The 25,293-nt window shown below is 43.4% G+C and overlaps 1 protein-coding gene across 2 annotated transcripts in view; it reads left to right on the forward strand.

The window, feature by feature from the left end:
* LOC135226360 (tyrosine-protein kinase Drl-like) overlaps positions 1–25,293 on the forward strand; it is an 83,681-nt gene that overhangs the window by 10,683 nt on the left and 47,705 nt on the right. For both annotated transcript variants that reach the window (XM_064265828.1, XM_064265837.1), the window contains exon 2: positions 4,644–4,771. In XM_064265828.1, coding sequence (XP_064121898.1) covers positions 4,644–4,771 — 128 coding nt within the window. The remainder of the gene's footprint in view (positions 1–4,643; positions 4,772–25,293) is intronic.

Consider the following 25,293-nt stretch of genomic DNA (forward strand, 5'->3'; position numbering starts at 1 on the left):
CACCACTTCCTTCTGCAAGGGGGGGGGGAAGTGGATGCCTACAAGAGTCAAACCCATGACTTTATATTTGCTCCTGTACAGGAACAAGTTCTTGCATTGCTGGTACTAAGAGATGCGCATGCCCCTCTCTTAGTACTCGGTCCAGAGGTCTGACCATTGATCCTGCGGTGCACACCCGATCAATCGGACAGAGGCTTGGATCCTCCCTCGCTCTTACGACCAGGGAAGCTTCCAAGGTAGGGCGAACACCAGTCTGTTCACAAAAGACTCAGATTCCACCCACCAAGAAGTGAGTCTTCCTATTGTAAAAGGACCGAAGGTTTGTATGCCGTGTCGGAACAAATGACAATTTGTCTAAATTGCATTTTTCCTAACTATACAAACCTGAGGTCCTTTTTTTACACATAGCCCCACCTCATGCCACCCTCACTCTGCAGTTTTTGCTTGGGCCAAAGCAAAAGTGATTTGTTTACCTCCCAGTCGCGCGCTGCGCGCCTGTCGGACAAGCAGTTAACTACCGAACCCCTTGTTCGAAAGCTTACGACCTATCCAGCTGCCGCTAGTATCTTCCTATTGTAAAAGGACCTCAGGTTTGTATAGTTAGGAAAAATGCAATTTTAGACAAATTGTCATTTTACCTTGTAATCGGGGGTTTTATCCTTACTGCCATCACAACTGAAACTCCACAGTGCTTATTTGATTGTAATTATACACATTATTAGTCTTAATTCACTCCAGATTGCACTTGCTACATTGCTGTTCCTGGTTCCTAAGTGCTCGCTCCGATCAAACACAGTTACGGGCAGCACACGACATCACTGTTTATGAGGTGCAAAGCTTTATTCCCTTAATTTTTTACCGTTATCATTATTTAGTTTAAACTTTACTTTGTTACTTCAAAAAGTTTAATTAATCATGTCTATTATCCCTTTTTTGCAACCCAATTAACCTGAAGAATTACAGATATTTCTAAAGTAGATAGGAGCAGACTATGGCAAAATGTCATCTTTGCCAATTTAGTGGAGCTTCACACATACACCAATGCATTTACAAACTGTTTCCATGAATTCAAGCTGTCATAGTAATGCAGTTTATGATAAAATTAATATAATATATATATATATATAGTATATTATATTATTTTATATATTATAGATATATATATATATATATATATATATATATAATTAATATATATATATCTGTATATATATATATATCTATAGAATATATATATATATATAGATATCTCTATATATATATATCTATATATATATATTAATATATATATATATATATATGTCAATGTATATTATATATATATATATAATATATTATACTAATATATATATATATATATAATATACTATTATATATATATATATCTTATATATGTACTTAAATATATATATATATTATATGTATATATATTAGAATATATATATAAACTACTACTACAAATAGATACGCTAATTTCACTTATTTCGCCAGTTTTGTGTAAGTCTTATACCCAGTTTGGAGGGTAAACACATACCAATTGGCAACACTGATAAACAATAGAAGAGCGCGAACAATACTGTAGGTACTGTTCACAGCAAAGCTGTTGATATTTGAGTCAGGAATCTATTTACTTTATGAACAACGAATATTTTCAAATTATAAACATGAATATGTAAAATATTTATGCAATTCATGACCTTATACTGCCTTTTAACTATTTATTTAAATAATTATCTAGTGCACGCTTCTTCTTCTTTCTACCGAAAAAGCGTCAGTTTCCTTGGACCCCTCACGGCCGTTGACGATTGTTGTAAAGAAAGTGTCCCAGCTTCTATGGGTACAAGTGGTGTGGGGATTTAGCACATGCAATGAAAAGCTTATTGACACAAGTGGTTCCGCAAACTTTGAGATGGCGTCAACCTTCTAAATTGTCGGTGTTATAATTAAAAATTTCGAAAGCGTCATGGAGGTGTTTGCATTGTGCATGGCTAGACTTTCATTAGCCTCTGTTTAATCTTCAAATATGACCTTAATTTCTAACTTTGGAGAAAATACTTACTTCAAAAGGATAGTAGAGGTCTCAAGCTGTTGCCCTCACCACCGATGAATCGTGACTGGTGCCCATCTCCGGTGTCAGGACGTGTTGAAGTATACTTTTTCGGAGGGTGGATCCACATGCGGTGAAAACTGGATCAGCTAGTCCAGTCGGTTGTTTCCTCTAGTGGTGTACAGACTAGGCTAAAACAGTTATGGGAGGAACTAGTGGGAACCGAGGTTTTTAGTAGGGGAAGCGAAAGTGAGCTAAGTGTACAAGTGGCAACATCTGAAATGCATAAACGTACCTCAAATTAAACTATGGAACATACAAGATTCATGTCCTCAATCAGTATCAGGCTCAAAACAATATTAAAGGGCAAAGGTGTCACAAGACCAAATACTCAGATGCATTCTAACCAGACCCACCCAGGGTGCTGGGTCCTAATCAGACCCTGGCTTTTCCTCTCTTTGTACTACCCACACCTATGTGAACTTAGAATGCCATAAATATGACTGAGCTAAAGACCCTCCCAGACCAGATCTAACCTAAGTGCTGGTTTCCTACTTAAGTACATTAAATCTTAAAAGTTAAATACGTACCAAAATACATCTGAACTTGATCTAGATATCTCCCCTTTAGCATTAGGAGGCACACATTTTCTCTTGTCCCAAGCAGCATGTAGTTGGCATGAGGGTTGTTTGTTCGTATTTGTAACACTTTACACTTGTCTAAGTTAAAAGGCATTTGCCATCTTTTTGACCACTCTCCTATTTTCTTTAAAGCATTTCTTAAACTTTCCACTGTATCTGGGTCTGTTGCATTTACACCTATAGTTTGGTGTCATCTGCAATTTTGACTATCCTGTTAGTTAAGCCTACATCAATGTCATTATAGTAAATCAGAAACAAGAGAGGGCCAAGGACAGAACTCTGAGGAACTCCACTTGTTACATCTGCCCATTCTGATTTCTGTAAGTTAACCAGTCTTTGGTTCAGTCTCCTATTTCTCCTACAATTCCTAAAGCTCTCACTTTTGTCATTAGTTTCTTGTGTGGAACTTTGTCAAAGGCCGTTTGGAAATTCTACTACTGTTGTAAATACCAAGCATGTTATGAAAAAACTCCAATAGATTTGATAGGCAGGATCTGTTTTGTCTGAAGCCATGTTGACTGTTTAAACAGCAAGTTGTTTCTATCAGTGTGATCCACATTTTTATTTGCAATTATGGACTCAAAAATCTTACAAATGACCAACGTTAGATTGGTCTATAATTTCCTGGCTCTTCTCTTGGATCTTTTTTGTAAACTGGGGGAACATTATACCTAGTTTCCATCCTTTTGGTGCTTTTCTTTGTTCTGCGCTTTTTCTGTAGAGTTTATATAGGTGAGGAACTATCTCCTCTTTTAGCGCTTTAATTTCTCTTGGATGAATCCCATGTGATCCAGGAGATTTGGACTTGTTGAGTTTGTCTATTTTGTTTTTAATATCCTCTTCTGTAAATATTATTTTATCCAACGGTTCTGTCCCTTCATAGTTAATAGCTGGTTCCGGTATTGAGGTAGTGTCTTCAATTGTGAAAACACTAGTAAAAACTTACTCAATAATTCTGCTTTTTCCAAGTCAGAGTTCACCAGGTTTCCACTATTTTCCCGTAGGGGACCTGTGCTATTTTTTATTGGCTTGCTACTATTAACATGCACAAGGAGTTCTTTTTGGTTTTCCTTACAAACTGATGCAACTCTCATATCCTCATTTATCTTTGCATTTCTTACTAATTTGTCCACCATTCTACAGGGTTCTTATGCCTGCTTGCTTCTTCTGGGGTTGGGTGTGGGTTCATTGATTTGTGCACTCTGTCTCTTTCTTTTAATATGATGACGGGAAGAGAAGCAAAAGAAAAAGTACTGCTAGTAAGGTTGCCATGTGCATGCTGTGGGAAAGGTGTGGATTTAAGCTCCATGCTACTATAGAGAGTTAACCACTGTGGAGTTTTGCCTTATCAGTCTTAAGTGTTAATCTGTATGATTTTCTTACTACTAACAGGTAAATTTACATATCATTATGCATGTGTGTATATAACGTTTTAGAAATGGATGTATTACAGAGTTGTGGAACAAACATTTAAGCAACACAATCTGTACATGTGATGTTAAATCATTCTTTTAAGTGTTTGTTTATATTTAGAGGAAATGTATTTTTGCACATTACAGAGTACAGGATATTCAGCAGTGTGTGTATTCCTATTTACTTCTGTATGATGTGTTATTTTTTACATTGGTTTTTTTAGTTCCTTGTTGGACGAGTGGATTCGTGCTCGTCTGCCAATCCGGTGGTCCGAAGTTTGATTCTTGGCTCGGCCAATGCAGAACGAGAGGAATTTATTTCTGGTGATAGAAATTCATTTCTCGATATAATGTGGTTCGGATCCCACAATAAGCTGTAGGTCCTGTTACTAGGTAACCAATTGATTCCTAGCCACGTAAAAATATCTGATCCTTTGGGCCAGCCTAGGAGAGCTGTTAATCAGCTCAGTGGTCTGGTTAAACTAAGATATACTTAACTTTTACATTGGTTTTTAAAATTAAATGTCTTTTTTCCTCATCCAGGTGTCAGTTCTCAGCTGTGGTATGTGCATAATGGGACTGTGAACAAATATGCACTTGGATATGTAGTTGTTGTGCCACCTCAAGTGGACACCTTAACATTCCGATGGCAAGCTTTAGAAGGCTGGACAGTGAGTATATTTGCTCTTTTTTTCTGTGTTTATGGATGGAACCAATGTAAGAATGGTCAGATACCCATATTTACACTTTTTTTATTTTATTGAATGCATTATTATTATGGAAACACCAAACCTGCTTGAATTTATATATTTTTTTAGTTTAATTTTCTTTATAAGATGTAGATGATAATTTTCTTGTCTGAAGGATTATCTTAAAAAAAAAATGCTTCTGTAAACTCAGAAACTCGTATTTCCTGAGACTATGTTACATTCGGGTTTATAACTGATATTTGTAATTTAGGTATTATACATGTGTTGTTATGCTTAAAAAATCATAGTAGATGCATGTGATTTCATTATATAAGTGAATACCACAGGTTATATTTTATGTATTATACATATGTTTTTCTATATAATGACTTGGAAATCATTCATTTAGAGAATTGTATTCACTGGTTCCTACAGTGTAGTAAGGCCCTGCTAGGTAGAGCCTTGACATTAACTTGATTGCATACATAATTGATTATATTTATGGTCCCATTTGTAAAAGAACATTCATCACATTTCCCATAAGCTCATTATTCACTGTATTGCTAGTTCACCAAGAGTTAATGCATTCATAATTATTCTAGAGTAATTTAACGAGACTTCAGAGTCATTTCTACACTAACAGGGTTTACTTAAAGGATTTTGGTCTTGAGGTAAAAATTGGAACATGAGGAGCATTAGAAGTGTGCAGTACATACTTCTAAATAAAAAGACAAAAGAGAGGAAACTATTGAATATATTATATTAAATGATTATGGCAGTAAGGAAGAGTATCACACATGTCCCCATAGAGACAAGTGTGTCCTTCCTTTATCCCTGAATATGCAAATAGTACGTAGTTGTGGTGAGAACCAAGTATCCTCTTTGAAAACCTGTGTGAGTGTAGAAAAGAGACAGTGACGTCTTTTATCTGTTTGCCGTAATGAGACCCCATATAATTTTGATGCCCTTAGAGCTCATATTAACTATAGAAACTTCTTGACAAACTGGGAGGTTACAGGTTGCAACATGAGATATCCCTAGATTTTGAGAAGACCTTTATCAACCTGTACCTATTCAAATGAGCAATCTTTTGCCTTTGTTCCTGGAAGACTGGAAGAATAATGTCTCTGCATTCTTAATTTTACCCATTTACTGGCTTCTCTGGTTTCAGTTACTTGTTGTCATTGCATCAGACTAGTGTATTTAGTCAAGTTGAAAATCTCTAACCATTGTTTTTGGGATGGTGTTTCCAGCCTAAGGCAAAATCTTCAGATTGTCATGAGGGTATTAAACTTGTTACGTAATGCCTTACAGTAACTGATATTACTGACCAGATTCAGTATTAATTCCTCATTTGTTCATGAAACTTACCTGTCAGATATATATATAGCTGTATTTTCTGAAGTCCGACAGAATTTCAAAAACTTCTGGCACATGCAGTGGTCGGCCAGGTGGTTAGTACCCATTCCCGCCGCTGGGAGGCGGGTATCAGGAACCATTCCCATTTTCTATTCATAATTTTTCTGTCGCCGGTGCTGGAAACACCTGTTTTTGTACATGAAAACTTACCCAGCAGATATATACTTAGCTATAGACTCGGTCGTCCCGACAGAATTTCAAAACTCGCGGCACACGCGACAGGTAGGTCAGGTGATCCACCATTCCCGCCGCTGGGTGGCGCGGTCTGGAACCATTCCCGTTTTCTAAGCCATAATTTCTCTGTCGGTTGAACGGACAACACCTATTGTTCGTTCCTCCATCTTGGATTTCTACTCGTTTGCCGAGAATTTGGTTTATTGGTTTTTTTGGTGACGTATTCTGTTTTTTCTCTGGCTTGGCATACTCTTATTGTGGACTGTTTTTCGACTTTGGTTTTGACTACTCTTTCACGATGTCTGACGCTAAGGCTTCACCTATGTTTAGAGTTTGTAGTAGGGAAGGTTGCAAGGTTAGGCTGCCTAAATCGGCAGTAGATCCTCATAGTATTTGCGCTAAATGCAGAGAGAATGAATGTTCTTTTAATAATACCTGTGTTGAGTGCGAGAACCTTACAGAGCTTGAATGGAAGGAGTTATCTTCATATGTTAGGAAGCTTGAGAGAGATAGAGTAAGAAAGGCTTCAGCTAGGTCATCTAGTAGATCTTGTTCTCTAGAACAAGAAGTTAACTCTCCTACTAACGATTTTCCCTTAGCCTCAGCTGCTTCTCCCTGTTCTGAATCCAAAGATTCTTCTTCAGAGAGGGAAATGTAAAAGCTTCCATCAAGAAACTTCAAGCTCAGTTACGAGCTCTAAATGAAGGTAAGAGTGGTGATAGTGACTTGTGCAGTGTCCCCAGCAGTGCAGTGGAGGGGGCGTCTGACCGGTTCCTCTCATTGCTCCTAGGCCTAGACCGCTTCCAAACTCCAGGACCAGGGGAGGGAGGAATGTTGAAAGCCGCAGGGAGGATGCAGAACATCCCCAACGGTCAGGCGTCCCTTCGGCAGATCCTGTTGTAAAGTCCCAGGCTGCCTCGGATTGCCGCAGAAAAGGCGTCCTAAGGGAGTGTTTTTTGGCCTCAGACTCTTCCTCTCCTAAACGAGGATGGAGTTCGGCCTCTCTTTCGCGCCCTTTGAAGAGAGCCTGGAAGGCGCCTAAAGGAGACGCGGCTGATTCCAGCCCAGAGCGTTTTCCCGAGAATTGGCCTTCGGTACCTAAGAAGACGAGACAAGAGGAGCCCTCTCTTCAGGATCCTACAAAGAAGTTTTTGATTAATCTGCAAGAGCAGTTAGCTTCTTTAGTAGGCTCCTTTGCTAAGGACTCGACAAGGAGGAAAGATGTTTCGCTCCCTGTTAAGAGTTCCGCTAAGCGCCCCTCTTCGTATAGGAGAGAACCCTCACAATCTCCAGGGCGTTTATCGCCTTCGTCGAGAGACTCGTCCGATAGGAGTTGTTCTCCTGAGAGGAGAGTTCTTTCGCCCTATAGGCTTTCTTCTCCAAAGCGCCCTATGACGGGTAAGGCTTTGAATCCTGGTAGACAGGAAGATCGTAGCCTCTCTCCTATGAGACGCCGCGAATCGAGCAGAAGTCTCGATCGGTTTAGGTTCAAGGAACCGGAAGATAGACAAAACCGATTTAAGTATCAGGATCCTTTGGGTCTGCAGGACCAGGAGCCAGGCAGGCGCAAAGAGGCAACGAGACGCAAGAAAGGGCGTCAAGAGCCTCTCAGACCTCAGGATTCAGGACGCCATGAGTCAGGACGCCAGCAGTCAGGGCGCCAGGAGTCAGGACGCCATGAGTCAGGGCGCCAGGAGTCAGGGCGCCAGGAGTTAGGACGCCAGGAGGCAGGACGCCAGGAGTACGTTAGGCGTCAAGAGTTAGGGCGCCAAGAGCCTGTTAAGCGTCAGGAATCAGGACGCGGGGATCTTTTCAAGCGCCCTGAATCAGGGCGCCAGGAGCCTATCAAGCGCCACGAGCCTGACGAACCGCAAGAGCCTAGACAACAAGAGTCTAGTAGGCACAAGAGTGTTTCGGACAGACAGGAGCCTCACTCTTCGTATAGAAGTTCGAACGTTCAGCGCTCCCCTTCTCGGGAAAGGAGTTCTTCTCCCGGGAAGAGCCAGATCACTCCCAAACGGTCTCCTTCGGTGGATCCGTTGGAACAGGTATCGGAAGAGGAGGAGCCCGTAGATGTAGCAGTTTCTGACTACAAGAGGCTTTCCCTTTTGCTGCTAAAGGAGTTCGGAGACACCCTTCATCCTGCTGACCCTCCTTCACCAGATCTTGATGTCGAGCACAAAAGCTCACAAGTCGTCTTCCTTCGTCAAGATGTGCCCTGCTCTTTGTATGAAAAAGGCCTTAAAGACCTTTTCAGAGTGGTTGACTTCCAGAAGGGAAGCGGGCAAAACAGTTTTTTCCTGTCCTCCTTCCAAGTTAACAGGTAAACCAGGAAGGTGGTACGAGACTAAGGAACCTATGGGGTTAGGCCTCCCTTCATCCGCAGATGCGGATTTCGCTTCCTTAGTGGACTCTTCCAGGAGGAAGTCTTTGCTTTCTGCTAAGGCAACATGGGGCATGTGTGAGCTAGACCACCTTCTAAAGGGCCTCTTTAAGACCCTGGAAGTCTTCAACTTCATGGACTGGGCTTTGGGAGCGTTAGCTAAGAGAGCTCAGGACACTGACTTTGTCTCCATGGAGGAACTTTCAAGCGTCCTGGCTTGCTTGGACAGAGCGGTTATGGACGGTTCCGTAGAAGTTGCCTCGCTTTTCGGAACTAGAGTCTTAAAGAAGAGATCGGTCTTTAGCTCTTTTCTAGCAAGAGCCGTATCACCTTTACAAAGAACATCTCTTCTTTTTGCACCTTTATCCCCGCATCTGTTTCCACAGGAGACTGTTAAAGAGGTTGCTAAATCTCTTACGGAGAAGGCGACTCAGGATCTCCTCACTCACTCAGCCAAGAAGTTTAGGCCGGCCGTGCCTATCGAGAAAAAAGAGAGACCCTCTTTTGTACAGCCCTTTCGAGGTGCCTCCTCTTCTAGGACCCCTCTTAAGAGGTCGCAGACCAGATATAAGGAGTAGACCATCTAGAAGGTCCTTCGGGAAGTCTAGATGAGCAGGGAGTCCTCCAGACGAAAGTAGGCGCCAGACTACTCCACTTTGCAAAAGTCTGGGCGCAGAAGGGAGCGGACTCTTAGTCCCTCTCGATCCTGAAAAAAGGATACTTGATCCCCTTCAGGGAAAATCCTCCCTTGACGACAACTCCAAGGGAGTTGACTGCAAGATACTCGGATCCGGTCCGAAAGCTTGCTATTTTGCAAGCAGTGGAACAGATGATTTCCAAGGAAGCGGTAGAACTGGTTCAAGATCTCCAGTCTCCAGGATTGTTTTACAATCGTCTATCCATGGTACTCCGAAAGCATCGGGGGGATGGAGACGGTTCTAGACGTCAGTGCCCTGAATTTCTTTGTCTTGAAGAAGAAATTTTCGATGGAGACGTCTTCCTCTGTTCTGTCTGCTCTTCGTCCAGGGGACTGGATGGTGTCCCTGGACCTTCAGGATGCGTATTTCCATGTGCCAATTCATCCGGCAGCAGGAATATCTGAGATTCATGTTCCAAGGGAAAGTATTCCAGTTCCGAGCGATGTGTTTCGGACTTTCGACTGCCCCTCAAGTCTTCACGGACATCATGAAGAATGTAGCTTATTGGCTACATCTAGAAGGGATCAGGATCTCTTTATATCTGGACGATTGGCTAATAAGAGCCCAATCGGAGAAAAAATGTCTGGAGGACCTTTTATTTACTCTAAATTTGACAAAGTCCCTAGGACTTTAGTCAATCGCGAGAAATCCATGCTGATCCCCAGCAGAGTATTGTCTATCTGGGGATTCAGATGGATTCTCGGGATTTTCTAGCGTATCCTTCGCAGGAAAGGAGAGAACGCTGCTTAGAAAAGGTGGCAGTCTTCTTAAGGAAGGAACGTTGTTCCGCGCGGGAATGGTAAGATCGAGCTTGTACTGGGGACCCTCCCTCCTCGAATGGAAGCCAGTTTCGTTTCCTTAGGAAGACTACACCTACGACCCCTTCAATTTTATCTGAAGGAGAAATGGGATTGGAAGTCCAACAATCTGGGAGAAACATTTCCAATCTCGAAAGGGATCAAGGAGAATATCCGCTGGTGGTTAGATCCACAGAAACTAAGCAAGGGAATCTCCCTTCGCTTACAGAACCCTCGCCTAGCGTAATTTGCAGACGCCTCAGAGTCAGGGTGGGGAGCGACCCTAGGTTCGGAAGAAGTGTCAGGCACTTGGGAAGGAGAACAAGTGTCCTGGCACATAAACAAAAAAGAACTAACAGCCATTCATCTAGCTTTAGTTCATTTCGGGACGAACAGGTCTCAGGTCTATGGGATTCAGATTCACTCGGACAACACAACAGCCCTCGCTTATATAAAGAAACAAGGGGGGAACGCATTCCTTTTCCCTGTACGAATTAGCAAAGGATCTGCTGATTTGGGCTCAGGAAAGGAAGATCTCTTCTTCACAAGGTTTGTGCAGGGAGAGAAAAAATGTCCGGGCAGATCTGTTGAGCAGAAAAGAACAAGTCTACCACGGAATGACCCTCAATCCTCAGATTTGCCAGCAACTATGGCACCTGTGGGGAAGGCCCAATATAGACCTGTTCGCGACCAACAGGAATCACAGATTAGAGAACTATTGCTCCCCGATCTCGGATCCACAAGCAGTAGCAGTAGACAGCTTTCTGCTAGATTGGACGGGCTTGGACGCATACGCATTCCCTCCTTTCAAGATAGTAGGGGAAGTATGAGGAAGTTTCGCTTGCTTCGGAAGGAACAAGAATGACCCTCATTGCTCCCTTCTGGCCAGCTCTCGATTGGTTCACAGAGGTGCTGGAGTGGTTAGTAGATTTTCCAAGATCGCTTCCACTGAGGAACGATCTTCTCAAACAACCCCACTTCGACAGGTTTCACAAAAACCTCCCCGCTCTAAGTCTGACCGCCTTCAGACTGTCGAAGGACTTGTCAGAGCAAGGGGCTTTTCACGAGAAGTGGCAAAGGCTATTGCAAGAGCCAGAAGAGTCTACCACCTCTAAAGTATATCAGTCGAAGTGGGAGTGTTTAGAGATGGTGTAAGGGGAAGAAAATATCCTCTTCCAGTACCTCTGTAACTGAAATCGCAGATTTTCTCCTATATTTGAAGAAAGACTGTAACCTGGCAGTATCAACAGTGAAGGGTTACAGAAGTATGCTGGCCTCAGTCTTTCGACATAGAGGAATAGATCTGACCAATAATAAAGATCTACATGACCTTATAAGGTCTTTCGAAACCACGAAAGACCATGTAATCAAGAAACCTAGCTGGAACTTGGATGTGGTCCTCAAGTTCCTAATGTCGGAAAAATTCGTTCCGTCTCACGCAGCTTCTTTTAGAGGACTTAACGAGAAAGTCATTATCCTCTTTGCGTTAGCAACAGCTAAGAGAATTAGCGAGTTGCAAACTTTGGAAGGTAAAGTGGGTTTTAAGAAGGATTCAGCAATTTGCTCCTTTAAACCATTTTTTTATAGCAAAAAATGAAAATCCCTCAAAGCCTTGGCCAGAAGCTTTGAGATAAGAGGACTATCTTCATTAACAGGAAGAGAACTAGAAAGGACTTTGTGTCCAGTCAGGGCACTTAAGTTCTACCTGGAGAAGAAAAAGTTGCTGGGAGGTACAGAAGAAAGTCTTTGGTGCTCTGTAAGAGATCCGAAAAGATCGATTTCCAAGAACGCCCTTACATTCTTCATAAAGGATGTAATAAGGGAAGCTCACCTTAAGTGCGATGAAGAGCACCTCAAGGTTCTCAGAGTAAGAGCTCATGAAGTGAGAGCCATAGCTACGTCAATGGCATTTCACAAAACATGGTCTCTGCAGGCACTTATAGAGTCTACGTTTTGGAGATGTAATTCTGTGTTTGCCTCGAATTACCTAAGAGACGTTAAAATTTCGTACGAAAAGTGCTTTGCTCTGGGAGCGTATGTTTCGGCGAATTCAGTGCTGGGAGAAGGGGCTGAGGCTAATCCTTCCTAATTTACTTTAGTGTTTAAATTATCTTTTATTGGTGGTTGTTTTTTATTGGTTAATTGTCAGAGGGAATAGGGAACCCTCTTGCAATTCATAGATTATAACAGTACTAACATGGTCAGGTGATCAGGATTGGCTTCAGTGCTCCTTGTGATTATTTTTAGTAACCTTAACTCTGTCATGTAAGAGGGCGAGTCTCCATTGATATGACAAAAGGTCAAGGCTCTACCATGTAAGTGGGTCAACCCCCATTGGTACGATCCAGAATAGGCTCTGTCGCGTAAGCGGGCTAGCCCCCATTGACACGATCCAGAGATTATTCACCATTGGTTCATTCCTCGTTGAAACTCTTGAGGCAGGCAGACTCATCGACAGTAGTCATGAAGTCTTCAGCCCAATCAGGTAGGAACCATGGATTATTTTTATCCAAGAACATAGGTTGTTTTTTCCCTGTTTTTTAATGTATTTAGTTAAGTATTATTTTGTTTTTAGCTGTCTCTTGCCCGCCACCAAGGGTGCCAATCAGCTAAGTATATATCTGCTGGGTAAGTTTTCATGTACAAAAATGAAATATTGTTAGATACAATAAAGTTTTGTACATACTTACCTGCAGATATATACGATTAATGGCCCACCCATCCTCCCCTCAGGAGACAGGTGGAAGAGAAATTATGGCTTAGAAAATGGGATGGTTCAGACCCCGCCACCCAGCGGCGGGGAATGGTGGATCACCTGACCTACCTGTCGCGTGTGCCGCGAGTTTTGAAATTCTGTCGGGACGACCGAGTCTATAGCTAAGTATATATCTGCCAGGTAAGTATGTACAAAACTTTATTGTATCTTAACAATATCATTTTCAGTACCTCCGTCTTAGGATTTTGGAAACTTCATTGCCGTAAGTATCCTAATTGTCTTTTGATTTATTTACGTACTTGGATTTGTGGCTAGGCATACGCTATCTTAAATTGATTTGAATTTGATTCATTTTTGCATAAGATATCTGAATCTAGTTAGGCTAGTTTCAGAGGGTGTTGTCTGCAAAGATAGGGTGTGGCTACTGAAAGCTTCGGTAGATCCGCACTTGGTATGCACGAGGGGTATGGGTCTTGCTTCTTTGTTGAGATTTGTCATGTAAGGAGTGTGAGACTTTGCCTAATTCCATAAGGAAGACGTATGATTCGTATGTACGCAATTAATCAGTAAACCAAAGTCAGGGTAGTGAATCTGCTAACCTTCCTGTAGACTTTATTTTGCCTAACCCTGTAGTATGGCCTACAGGCTATGAATATGTCTGCGAGAGGTGCTCGCTCTCCTTCATTGTTGTGAAAGAGTGCTACTTCTGTAATTGTTACTCTAACCCTGTAGTGGTGCCTCGGGCCCTAATCAGTGTCTGTAGAGGGTATTGCCCCTTTATCTGATAACTCTATCGATTCGTAACTTAGAATCGAAAGCGCTTGCTTTAGAGAGCAAAAGTGAAGTGGCTAAGTGCAGTGACAGTGCCCCTTGTGTAGTGGAGGGTGCGTCAGATCGGCCTTATTTCGCCTCTAGGCCGGGACCTCTGCTTGACTCTCAGGACCCGGGGAGAGAGCATGTCGAAAGCCGAAGGAGGGTTACGAGGAACTCCCACCGATCTGGCGTGCCTTCGGCAGTATCTGATGAAACTCCCTACGCTGCCAAAGTGCGTGCACGTGCACGAATCCTGAAGGAGTGGCTTCCTCGTCCTCCGAAGCGTACCCTCCAGGCCGCATGGGGTTTGGAGCGTTTCGGAGAAGACTCACGCCTTCGTCAAATAGAAGCTTTATAGAAGAGGACGCTTCACGTCCTCTCTCTCTCTCTCTCTCTCTCTCGTTATGCGTTTCAGTGAGAAGTAAGAAGGCGAACGTCGCCTGAACACGTGTACGTCTTTCCACCGAGAAATACGACAAAGAAGTCATAGTAGCAGGACGCTTTTGAGAGCGGACGTCCGAGCTTTATTACTGTTACACGATCAACCCTTCTCCTGAGACTGCTTCTTGCAGTCGGATTTCTCTCCGAGATGTATCTCGCTCTTCCCTGAAGGCAGTTTCTCTCGCTTGTTTTGACGCCTGTCAGGAGCGTGACGCTTTTCTGCACGCTTCTTTTGACGCTTGGCTTGGACGGAACGCTTGGATGGACGCCAGGCGCGCGCTGGTGCACGCCGAGCGCACGTCAGTGGACGCCGACCGCGCGCCAGTGGATGCCGAGCACGTGCGCCAGTGGATGCCGAGCGCGCGCCAGCGCACGCCAGGTGTGTCGCCTGGCTGAACGTTTCTGTTGAACTCTTCAAGCTCTTGTTTACGATTTGGGCCTAAAGAACTTTTACCTCTACCTTCGGTGATACCTTCTACCTCACCTGCAAAGAATGTGAAGTAAGCCGTGCTTCGGAGGAAGCTTAAAGTGAACAGACAACTCAGTCTTTGAAACCCAGCAAGACCTCGGGTTTTGTGAATTCAAGAGGTCTCTGTCAATTAATATTGCTTTTCGCAAAGGTGGATGGAGTTAAGGAAAGCTCAAGGGAAGATCTCGTTTGCTTTACGCAGTCAAGACTTTGCGATAAGGCAGTTACAGGTTATGTAAAAGCTCGACGTCCTGCACGTCATGACGCTCGACAACGTTCGGTAGGATTCTTGCAAAGGCACTCATCAAGAGGATGCTCTTCAGGAAAGCGCAAGACAGGACTTCCTTTGCCATACTGCCAATAAATTTAGGTTGCAAGCTTTTTAGTCCATCTGAAGGGCTTTTCAGATGATAGATTTTGTTAGTTCCTAGTTCGGGACTACGCTGCCGAAGTTGAACATCGGGGTCCTACCTGCCGTAAGCCCAGTCTCTTAACAGGATTCTTGCCCCTTCCTCGATTGATACGGGAATCGGGAAAATAATATGCTCGACTTCCTGGATTACGTTTTGTTAATTCAGTGACTTTCCCCCATTGACAATTTACTATCGTTTTGTCAAGTAAGTGGGTATCCCCTCATTGACAAAATATCTCTTTGTCCCGTAAATGGGTTAGTTCGCATTGACAAACATCTCAATAACTTTATATTGCGTAAGTGGATAAGCTCTTTTTGACAAGATTCGGAAGAGCTCTCATTCATCAATCGCAGACCTAACGTACAAGTAATAGACTTGTAGAACTACGTCAATGTAATGCTTATGTCCAATAACATAAGAATCTTGAGATGTCCGCTTCGATTCTCTAAGATTTGTTCATGAAACTTGCCTGTCAGATATATATGTAGCTGTATTTCCGAATTCAGCTATAGATATGTCTGCCAGGTAAGTATGAACAAACTTTATTGTATCATAACAATGTCATATTTTGCCTTGCGTTATTTTACTACTGGTTGGTTCAAGTCATATACGCTTGCTGTAGTTACCTCTTCGGATGGCAACTGAGAGGTCTATTGTTTATTATTTTAAGGGCATTTAATCGTTACTCCCTGCAGCCTTCCAGGAGTTTCCGATTTATCTTTTACCGTTGTATGGTAGTGTTCTGACGACACAAACGCATCTATATATTTAGCGTTTTCATACATTCAACTTACCTGTCAGATATATACATAGCTATCGACTCCGTCGTCCCCGACAGAAATTCGAATTTCGCGGCACACGCTACAGGTAGGTCAGGTGATCTACCTGCCTGCCGCTGGGAGGCAGGACTAGGAACTATTCCCGTTTTCTAATCAGATTCTCTCTGTCGCTGGCAAGGTAAACATATGTTTGCTTTCCCTCCTGATGGATTTTCGTGTTTCATCGCCATCGATCTTCTGGGCCGACTTTACAGGGAAGTACTGGATCGCTGGTTTGGCATACGTTTTTAATAACTTTTTAATAACTTTTTAATAACTTTTAATGAATTAACTTCGAAGTTTTCGAAGAAAGAATATATGTAACTACCGAAGTGTTCGGTAGACAATTACATAGTTTGCAAGAAAGGGAAATATAAATATTTATTCAATGATGAAGTGTAATAAATGTTGAATTTGATTGAGGAAAATAAGGTAACTTCCGATTTGAGGAAGTCAGAAAACATAGACTAGATATGCTTTCTTTAGGAGCTTTAATAGCCCTCGTTCTGACAAGCAGTTTAGAATATTAACAGTACTAGTAGTGTTGTTTCCTCATCACCTTCTTACTTCACAGAAACTACAAATTCATTTGCAATTTGAAGATAAAGGAATGTAGCTCAAGATACGAGCTATTATAAGGTAAGAAGTGATTATAGTGTTCCCCATTGCTTATTAGGGTGCGTCTGATCGGCTCTGTCTCGCTCCCAGGCCTAGACCTCTTCCAGACTCACAGGCCCAGAGGAGAAGGAATGTCGAAGCCGTACGGAGGTTATGGAGAATCCCCACCGATCAGGCGTCCCCCTCGGCAGGTTCTGTAGAACGTCCCAGACTGCCAGGGATAGCCATTGGAAAGGCATCCTAATTCAATGTGTTCCCCTTATTATTATCGTCTTAAACGAATAATGAGAAGAAACATTCACGGCGTAGTTAAATGAAAATGCAAGATACTCTCGTCTGGCTATCGGAACCTCAGAAGAGACGGAGAAAGATTGCGGTAGAGGCATTGCTCTATCCGGGTTGTTCCCCCCGTACAGCTGACGCTGGACGGGGGGGGGGGGGGGGGGGGCTCTATCCCATGGGGGTTTAAAGTAGTTATTCAATAAATTCCTCATCGGTACATGTATGATGAAATATATCTATTCTGAGAGATCGAATTAGATTTAAATTAAAGGATATTTGTTGATTGAATGAATTATATGGATCTCGTTTAATGATTACACACTATATATAATTTTTAAGCTTCTAACGCCTTGGACATGAAACTCCAGTAAGAGGCTCATGCGCCTAAAGCGCCTGAACAAGGCAAACAAAGCGCCTGAAACGAGGCGCAAAGCGTCTGAACGAGGCGCAAAGCGCCTGAAGCACGAGAACCCAGGTCTTCATCGAAATGGAAGTCCTTCTCATTCAGAAGAAAGGGAGGGCTATGTCGAAATGGAAGTATTGTCGAATTCTTAGCAAGAACAAATATACAGAGATCGGAACCTTCCGCACACAAAACCTCCGCACAAGCGGAACCTTCCATGTCAGGAAGCATATTACTAGACGTACAGAACTTTCCAGGCGAGGATCGCCCTGTCAGATGCTCGGAATTTTCCAACAAGAAAACGTTCCAAGGGCGATACGTCTTCTAGGATCCAGGAGTATTCGGTTTCACGATACTCCTCCCAGGCGCCAGGAGTATTCGGAACGCGATACTCCTGCCAAGCACCAGGAGTATGCCGACGAGCATGATACTCCTCCCAGGCTCCAGGAGTATTCGGAACGTGATACTCCTACCAGGCGCCAGGAGTATTCTAGGCAAGATAACTCCTGCTTAGCGCCAGACACTTTCTCCTACAAGAAGAGCTTAACACCGCCGAGAGTCCTCCAGACGAAGGGTGAAAGACATTCAAGGCTTTTCCTGATAGGGACGGGAGTTGTCGCACAGGCGGCCGTTGCCCTTGTCAGGATCGTCTTATTGCAATAAAGGCTAGAGCAAGTTCGGTTTTTTTCCAGGCAGGGACTCAAGATGTAGCACAGGCTGCCGTAGCCCTTGTCAGGTTAGAGTCGATACTGCGAATAGCCCTTCTCCTTTCGAAAGGAAGCGCTCTCCTTCGGTTGCTCAATCTGCCCAAAAATTGAGGAATGGAAGATAAAGCAGAATTGTGAGAATTAGTTCAGGATTAGTAGAGGATATTAAAATCATCCTCCTTCCAAAATAGATTGCAACCAACCATTTACAGAAGAGGTGCAATCGTTTGGAAGTTGAACAAGATTCGTACGAGCTCTCATTCATGGATTAGAGGCTCTTCCAGATAAGAAAGGCGTAAAATACGGACTTATCTCCAAGATAATAAAAGCTGGAGAGATTATCTTCGATCCTCGGTTGTCATTTGCAATATCTTTCGACTAATACTCATTCGGGATTATTGACGAAATGAACGAAGAGAGTAAGATTTCTATTCTTTCTCTGCATGTCAGAAAGGAAAGAGTGTCGTAGAAGGCTTGCTGTATATGATTACTGAAGGACAAGTCATAATACGCATACCATAGTTTGCCTGTCTGGTTCGCTACGGGATTGTCTATATCCTTAAAGCATTTTACAAGTAAAGACTTCGCTTTAAAAGGTTTATTACACAATACTATTCGCCTCGGTATTTAACAAAGGTTGTTTGCCTAAAATTTTGCATTATTGAGAGTTGACTTAGACTCGAGAATAATTTTATTATGTTTCCATTCATTGAAAGGAGTAACTGCAACTCAGAATGAAGGCAGACAGGCAGTGAAACGAACGGCTGTAATTGTGAGCCAATCCAGTACCATCCGTTCTCGGTCGTGAATGGGTGGTTACATCTTTCTCTCCTAAAGGATCGAATGCTTCACCGTATATTCCCCATAAAATCATGGACTTAACCACGAATTGAGGGATTTTTTTAGGCAAACATGAAATAACATCGTATTCGTGTTGCTAAGGATATCTCTCTGCCTCGGCGAGGAAAGAATGTAGTAGAAAATGCACCTTAAGATAACGATACGCTTAAGCCTTACGCACACACCGTGGTTAATTACAGCGCTCCTACTATCCTTACAAGAGTTCATAGATGAATGCTGTTACCACATGTGATAGGATAAATAAAGAATTTTAATTAGGCCAGAGCACGATTTAACATTCAATGGAATGAGTTGTCAGACCCTGCGGAAAATACTCACAGATACTTCGCAAGGCAGAAGATGAACGACCTTATTATAGATTGCTTCCTTTTTCCTCGAACAAGGGAGGTAGCAAGATACGCTATCTTTAAAAATTTTAAGAGGGGAATAAACTTTAGTTTTTTTTTTCCCCCTCCCCCTAGTTGTATATATTCTTAACACATATTAAAATAAATGGGCATCTAAGGAAGAAGATGAATGCATCATTTTGGAAATAAAAGGTTGGATTCACAGAAGTCACGTTCTTCTTTCAGCATGTGTCGGAAGGTTTTTCTAAGAGATTTGATCGAATCTATTATAAATATTAGACCTGAAAAACCTATTCACTCTGAGTCTGTCTGCGTGCAGACTGACCAGAAGGTAAATATGAATGAGAGGATTTTTCAAGGTAAGCTTGATAATTCCTTTAATTATGTGAAAGACATAGAGTTGCTGCAGATCGTGCTAGATAGAAAGGGGAACTGTCCTCTTCCGATACCTCTGTGAACTACATAAGGATTTTCTTCCCTTTCAGAGGAAGAATCACCTTGGTAATTTATGCTATCATGAAACACGTGAAAAGATATATTCTGTCTAGACAAAGAATATTAAGACATAGTAAAGAATTAAGATCTTCGGGATCTTATACAATACCTCTATACGATAAGATTAAGATCTTATACTTAGATTGGGATCCTAATTTGGGCCTCAGATTCCGTGGTCCGACAAAATGGAACTGCGCCTAATCAAATGTTCTCTTGGGCCTAAACGATCAAGAGGACAAGTGAAATTTTGGGATTTAGAATCTGGAATCAAATTCTATGACGACTCGGTAATGGGTTCTGGCCAGCATAGTAGGTTTGGCAAGAGACTAAAGCCTTTTATTCCTGGATCAACGCTGTTAGATAGAGGTTTCGTTGTCCGGGTAATGTAGTGACATTGTCATCTACAGAAGAAGAAAAAGGTTTAAACGTTTACTGATAGAGTCTTTGGAATGCGAGAACAAGGGCTCAAACTACTTCCAAAAGGTTCAGAGAGATGCATTCAAGAGCTAGAAATCAACCATTTCAGCTCAGAATCTCTTTAAAAGTCCAAGCTCCTTCCCTTCCTTCGGGCAAGGATAGGGAAGCTTCTGCAACGAGAAAACTCGTCAACATGTAGGAGGAGAACTCGTTAGCAACGGAAGTATGCAATAATGATCCTCCGCGGAGGAAGACTTGTCTCTTGAATTTTGAGATTTCCTATTGTCTACGGGATGGAACGGACTAAATTGTGATGAATGTGCAGGAGCAATTAGCGTCTTTGGTAGGAGTACTTCTAAAGATCATACTCGTAAAAAGGATGATAAACTTCTGCTGATGAGATCCAAATACCGATCTCCTGTCGAGCGCGACGAACCCTACAGGGGAGTTGTCGCACAAGCGGCCATCTCTGGGGGGGAGCGATGCGTTAGGCAGGCGAGACTGAGGAAGGAAGTAACTCCTGCCAAGCGTCTGGCGCCAACTAGGAGCCAGGCGGCCAAGTAGGCGCAAAGAGCCTGACTTTACTATAGATCGTTCTAGGCCAAGATCTTCATCCAAGCAACAAGAGCCAACTGGAGAAGAGAGAAACTCCTGATAGGAGTATAGCGCCCGCTAAGCGCAATATACTGGCCATGCGAAAGGCCATTCCATGAGCGATACTCCGACCAAGTCACAGGAGTATTCGGAACTAGATGCGCCTCCCATAGGTCAGGAGTATTCGGGAAGAGATACTCCTGCCAGGCGCCTAGAGTACCCGGACCTCGATACTCCTCCCAGGAGCCAGGAGTATTCTAGAATTTTTACTCCTACCAGGCGCCAGGAGCATTCCGAAGCTTATACTCCTCCCAAGCGCTAGAGTATTCGGAACTTAATACTCCTACCACACGCCAGGAGTATTCTGAACAAAATGCGCCTACTAAAGGCCAGGAGTATTCGAGGCGCTCTGCGCCTGACAAGCGCCAGGAGGATTCCAGGCGCGTTACTCCTCCCAGGCGCCAGGAGTATTACGAAACTTATACTCCTCCCAGGCGCCAGGAGTATTCGGAACTTAATACTCCTACCACGCGCCAGGAGTATTCTGAACATAATGCGCCTACTAAAAGCCAGGAGCATTCGAGGCGCTTTGCGCCTGCCAGGCGCCAGGCGCCTGCTGAAAGCCAGGAGTATTTGAGGCGCTTTGCGCCTGCCAGGCGCCAGGCGCCTGATGAAAATGCGCCTGCCAGGCGCCAGGCGCCTGATGAAAAGGCCGCCTACCAGGCGCCAGGCGCCTGCTGAAAGCCAGGAGTATTCGAGGCGCTTTGCGCCTGCCAGGCGCCAGGCGCCTGCTGAAAGCTAGGAGTATTCGAGGCGCTTTGCGCCTGCCAGGCGCCAGGAGGATCCCAAGCACGTTACTCCTCCCAGGCGCCAGGAGTATTCCGAAGCTTATACTCCTAACAGGCGCCAGCAGTATTCGAAGAGCGATACTCCTGCCAGGTGCCAGGAGTATTCGAATAGTTTTACGACTGTCAGGCGCCAGGAGTATTCTAAACAGGATATCTCCTCGCGCCAGCCAGGCGCAAGCCAGGCTTTAGGCTTCATCCGAGGAGATCCAGTTCAAAGAAAGTCCTAGTCTTCTTTGAAACAATGGTGATCTCTAGAGCATTTCATAAGTGACTTGATGATACCTTCAAACAGCTGAGAATCTAAAAAAGCTCTAAAAGTGCGAGCTGTTGCAAATTCTTGTTCTTTCGTAACAATATGTCAGGAAGACATATTAGCGTAACATATAGGAGATGCAATTATGGTTGGCTTCTCATTACACGAAGGACGTCAAGTTAAACCTACAGAGATTCTTCTCTCTTGGTTTATACGTATCAGCGGATACGTTGCTGGATAAGGATAAGCCGACACTGATCCTTTAGTAAGGAGTTGAATTTATTTTAACTCAATGACTTTTATTGGAGGTTTGAAAGGAGTTTGGGGGATAACTCTCTTTCAATTTAGCGCGAACCCTCATGTTAGGAACAGGTGATCGGGATCGGTGTTGCGCTCCTTAAATAAGTGCGTGTTGTCATATAAGCGGATGTGCTCCCATTGACAACGCCAGTTAGGATTCTGTCGAGTAAAGTGGAAGAGACCCCATCGACAGATCCACAAGAACTCTTGGCCACAGATCACTATCTCGCTAAGGCTCTTGAGATGAAGCAGACTCCTATGCAATAGCTAGGAGTCAATCCTTCGTCTAGAAACACAGAGGAACTAAGGTCTATAAATACCTACAACATATGTTGTTTACCTGTCTAGTCAGTAACTAGCTGTCTCTTGCCCTCCACCAAAGGTGTCAATCAGCTATGTATATATCTGACAGTAAGGTGAATGTATGAAAATGATATTGTTATAATACAATAAAGTTTCATACATACTTACCTGGCAGATATACAACTAATGACCCACCCAGCCTCCCCGCAGAGACAGGTGGAAGAGAGAATCTGATTAGAAAACGGGAATAGTTTCCTAGTCCTGCCTCCCAGCGGCAGCAGGTAGATCACCTGACCTACCTGTAGCGTGTGCCGCGAAATTCGAATTTCTGTCGGGAACGACGGAGTCGATAGCTATGTATATATGCCAGGTAAGTATGTATGAAACTTTATTGTATTATAACAATATCATTTTCTGTTTCGCTTAAATATACCAGCTTGAGAGTCTCTTTTCTGCTCAAAAAATAACGACCTATTTCTTCGCAGAATAGAGTAGCTGCAACCCAGGCATAACGGTAAGAGACGACGAATGTAAGCTGCTGTCACTGTCCTCCAGTCCAACCGAGCCAGTAGCAGCTCGTTCGCTGTCATGCGCGATAGGTTACGTCTCTCTCTCCTGCGGGATTGACTGACTAACCGTATCTCTGTGCTGGCGGTTACGTTTCTCTCTCCTGCGGGATTGACTGACTAACTTTCTCTGCAATCATGGACTTTAGCCTAAGATTGAGGGGATTACTTACATGGATTAATAAACATTGCATTCGTTTTGGCCTTCCTGAGTTTTCAACAGAGATATCTCTTACTTCTTTCGGTGCTCGTTACCGCACGGATATGGACTACGAGTCTACCGCAACATTGCACTATTATGTGCTCTCCTGCTTAGGCAAAGCGCAGCCTTATTAGGGAAGTAAGCATACTCGGTGAGGGAATGGATGAGCTTGCTGGGGACCATTTCCTTCCTGAAGAAGTTTGTTTCCCTGAATAGACTGCAATTCAGACCTCTACAGTTTTTTCCTACCAGGAAACTGAAATTTTATCCAAGATCTAGGAATGATTCTGAACATCTCCCAGTGCGTCTATCACCTGAGGTGATAGAGAGAAGTGCCGGACATCTGGAGAGGGTTTCAGATGTCTGGACATAATCTGAAAGAAGTGGAAGCAATTCGGTCGTCCCTCCAGTCCTCGAAACGAGTTTTTGGAACCAGTGGTCCAGATCAACTCGGATATTCCACAGCTCTCTCATATCTTAAGAAGTATCTTCTCTCGGTCTCTGTTCGAGTTTACGAGAAAGAGCCTATTATGACAACATGCATAGAACGTAACGATCCTCTAGAGTTCGTTACAGGATTGCAAAAGTCCATACGAATCTTCTCGATCGACGGCAGCAACTACTGACTTCCGAGTGGAATCTTTGTTTAGAAGTATGTTGAGAGTTGTGGAGACTTTAGGGACGTCCTTTCATTCATCTCTTCGCTATGTTGAGGACGAAGAGGCTTCTTCTTCTCTGCTCCCTTATTCTCGATCCGGGATCGGTAGCATTACACACCATCCTATGGTATTGAACGGGGGTGGATGTTTAGTTTCTTTTTCCCCTTTTTTCAAACACTTAGGAAATGTGATAAGATGATTTATGACGTCACAGGGAGCGACAATGACGCTGATCGCCCATTGTTGGCCTTCAAGATCCTGGATTCACAGAGGTCACGCCCTTCCTAGTTCACTCTCCAAGGACCTTTTCCGAGAGTCGGTCTATTCTAACACGAAAGGTACCTATAACCTCTCCGCTCTGAGTCTGACTACGTTCAGACTATCGAGATGTTGACAGGAATAAGATTACCGTCTTCCCTTTCTGTCTGAAGAATGGGATAAGCTGGCAGTCACAACTATTAAAGAATACGCAAATATGTTGTTGATGGCCTTTGGGCTCAGAGATTTGCTTCTGTCAAACAACAAAGCCCTTCACGATCTTTGAGTTCGGTGGAATCTCGAAACTCGCTCACCATCTACTTTTTGTCTCACCTGTTTTCTCGGAGTCAGACACTCGTGCGAGATCAGGCGACATATAGCAGCCCTGAGTTTCTTGTTGACGAAGTCGGTTGCATTTATACACCCCCGATGATCGTGTAACGTGAGACCAGGTTGGACTGTCAGGCATTCTTCCTTTGGGACTGAATCGCCTTTTTGCTCCGCGCTCCTTTCTCCTGGCACCAGAAGCTTGAGTCAGGAGTTGCTCATGAGTTGATTCGCTGACGACGTTGGGTTGCGTTGATACACCCCCCAAGGTTTGCTTAGCTTGAATCGCCCAGGCAGTCCAGACACTCATCCTTCAGCGAAGAAATAGTGCCTTATGGTCTTCAGGGTACAGCCTTGCTGTCCTTGATTCGTCTGACTGGTCAACTGGTTGGTCACCTGACTTTAGTACAGACAGACTGACTGTGCATGTCCAGATCGAAGCTTTCAATATGGAACTTAGACGTAGTCTGAAGTTCTTGATGTCAAAGCATTCGAACCTCTCCTATCTGTTAACTTCTTGCACGTGATCGGAAAGGCCTATCTTCTAACCACCCTAGATACGACAAAGAGGGTTAGTGAGGTTTTAAGCCATTGTCAGAAGTTTTGGCTTTAGAGAACACAATGCGGTGTGTTCTCTAAGCCTTCCGTTGTGGCCTAAGAATGGAAACCCGTCTTGTCCTTGGGCCAGGAGCTTGGAATCAAGGATGGCACAAGTTATTGGGCAGGAGCCAGAGAGAGTCCTGTGCCCTGTCGGGTCTCTCTAGTTTTATCTACATAAAACTCAAAGCCGAAGTCCTTCGGGCAATCTGCAGTGTTCAGAGCCAGACTTGCCCATATCGAAGAACACCTGGCTTTAGTGTTTAAGGAGTTTCTTTCAAAATGCTCCTTCATTGTGTTTTGCACAAAGATTTGAAATCTTTGAT

This window comes from Macrobrachium nipponense, chromosome 20, assembly GCF_015104395.2.
Source record: "Macrobrachium nipponense isolate FS-2020 chromosome 20, ASM1510439v2, whole genome shotgun sequence".
Classification (NCBI taxonomy): Eukaryota; Metazoa; Arthropoda; class Malacostraca; order Decapoda; family Palaemonidae; genus Macrobrachium; species Macrobrachium nipponense.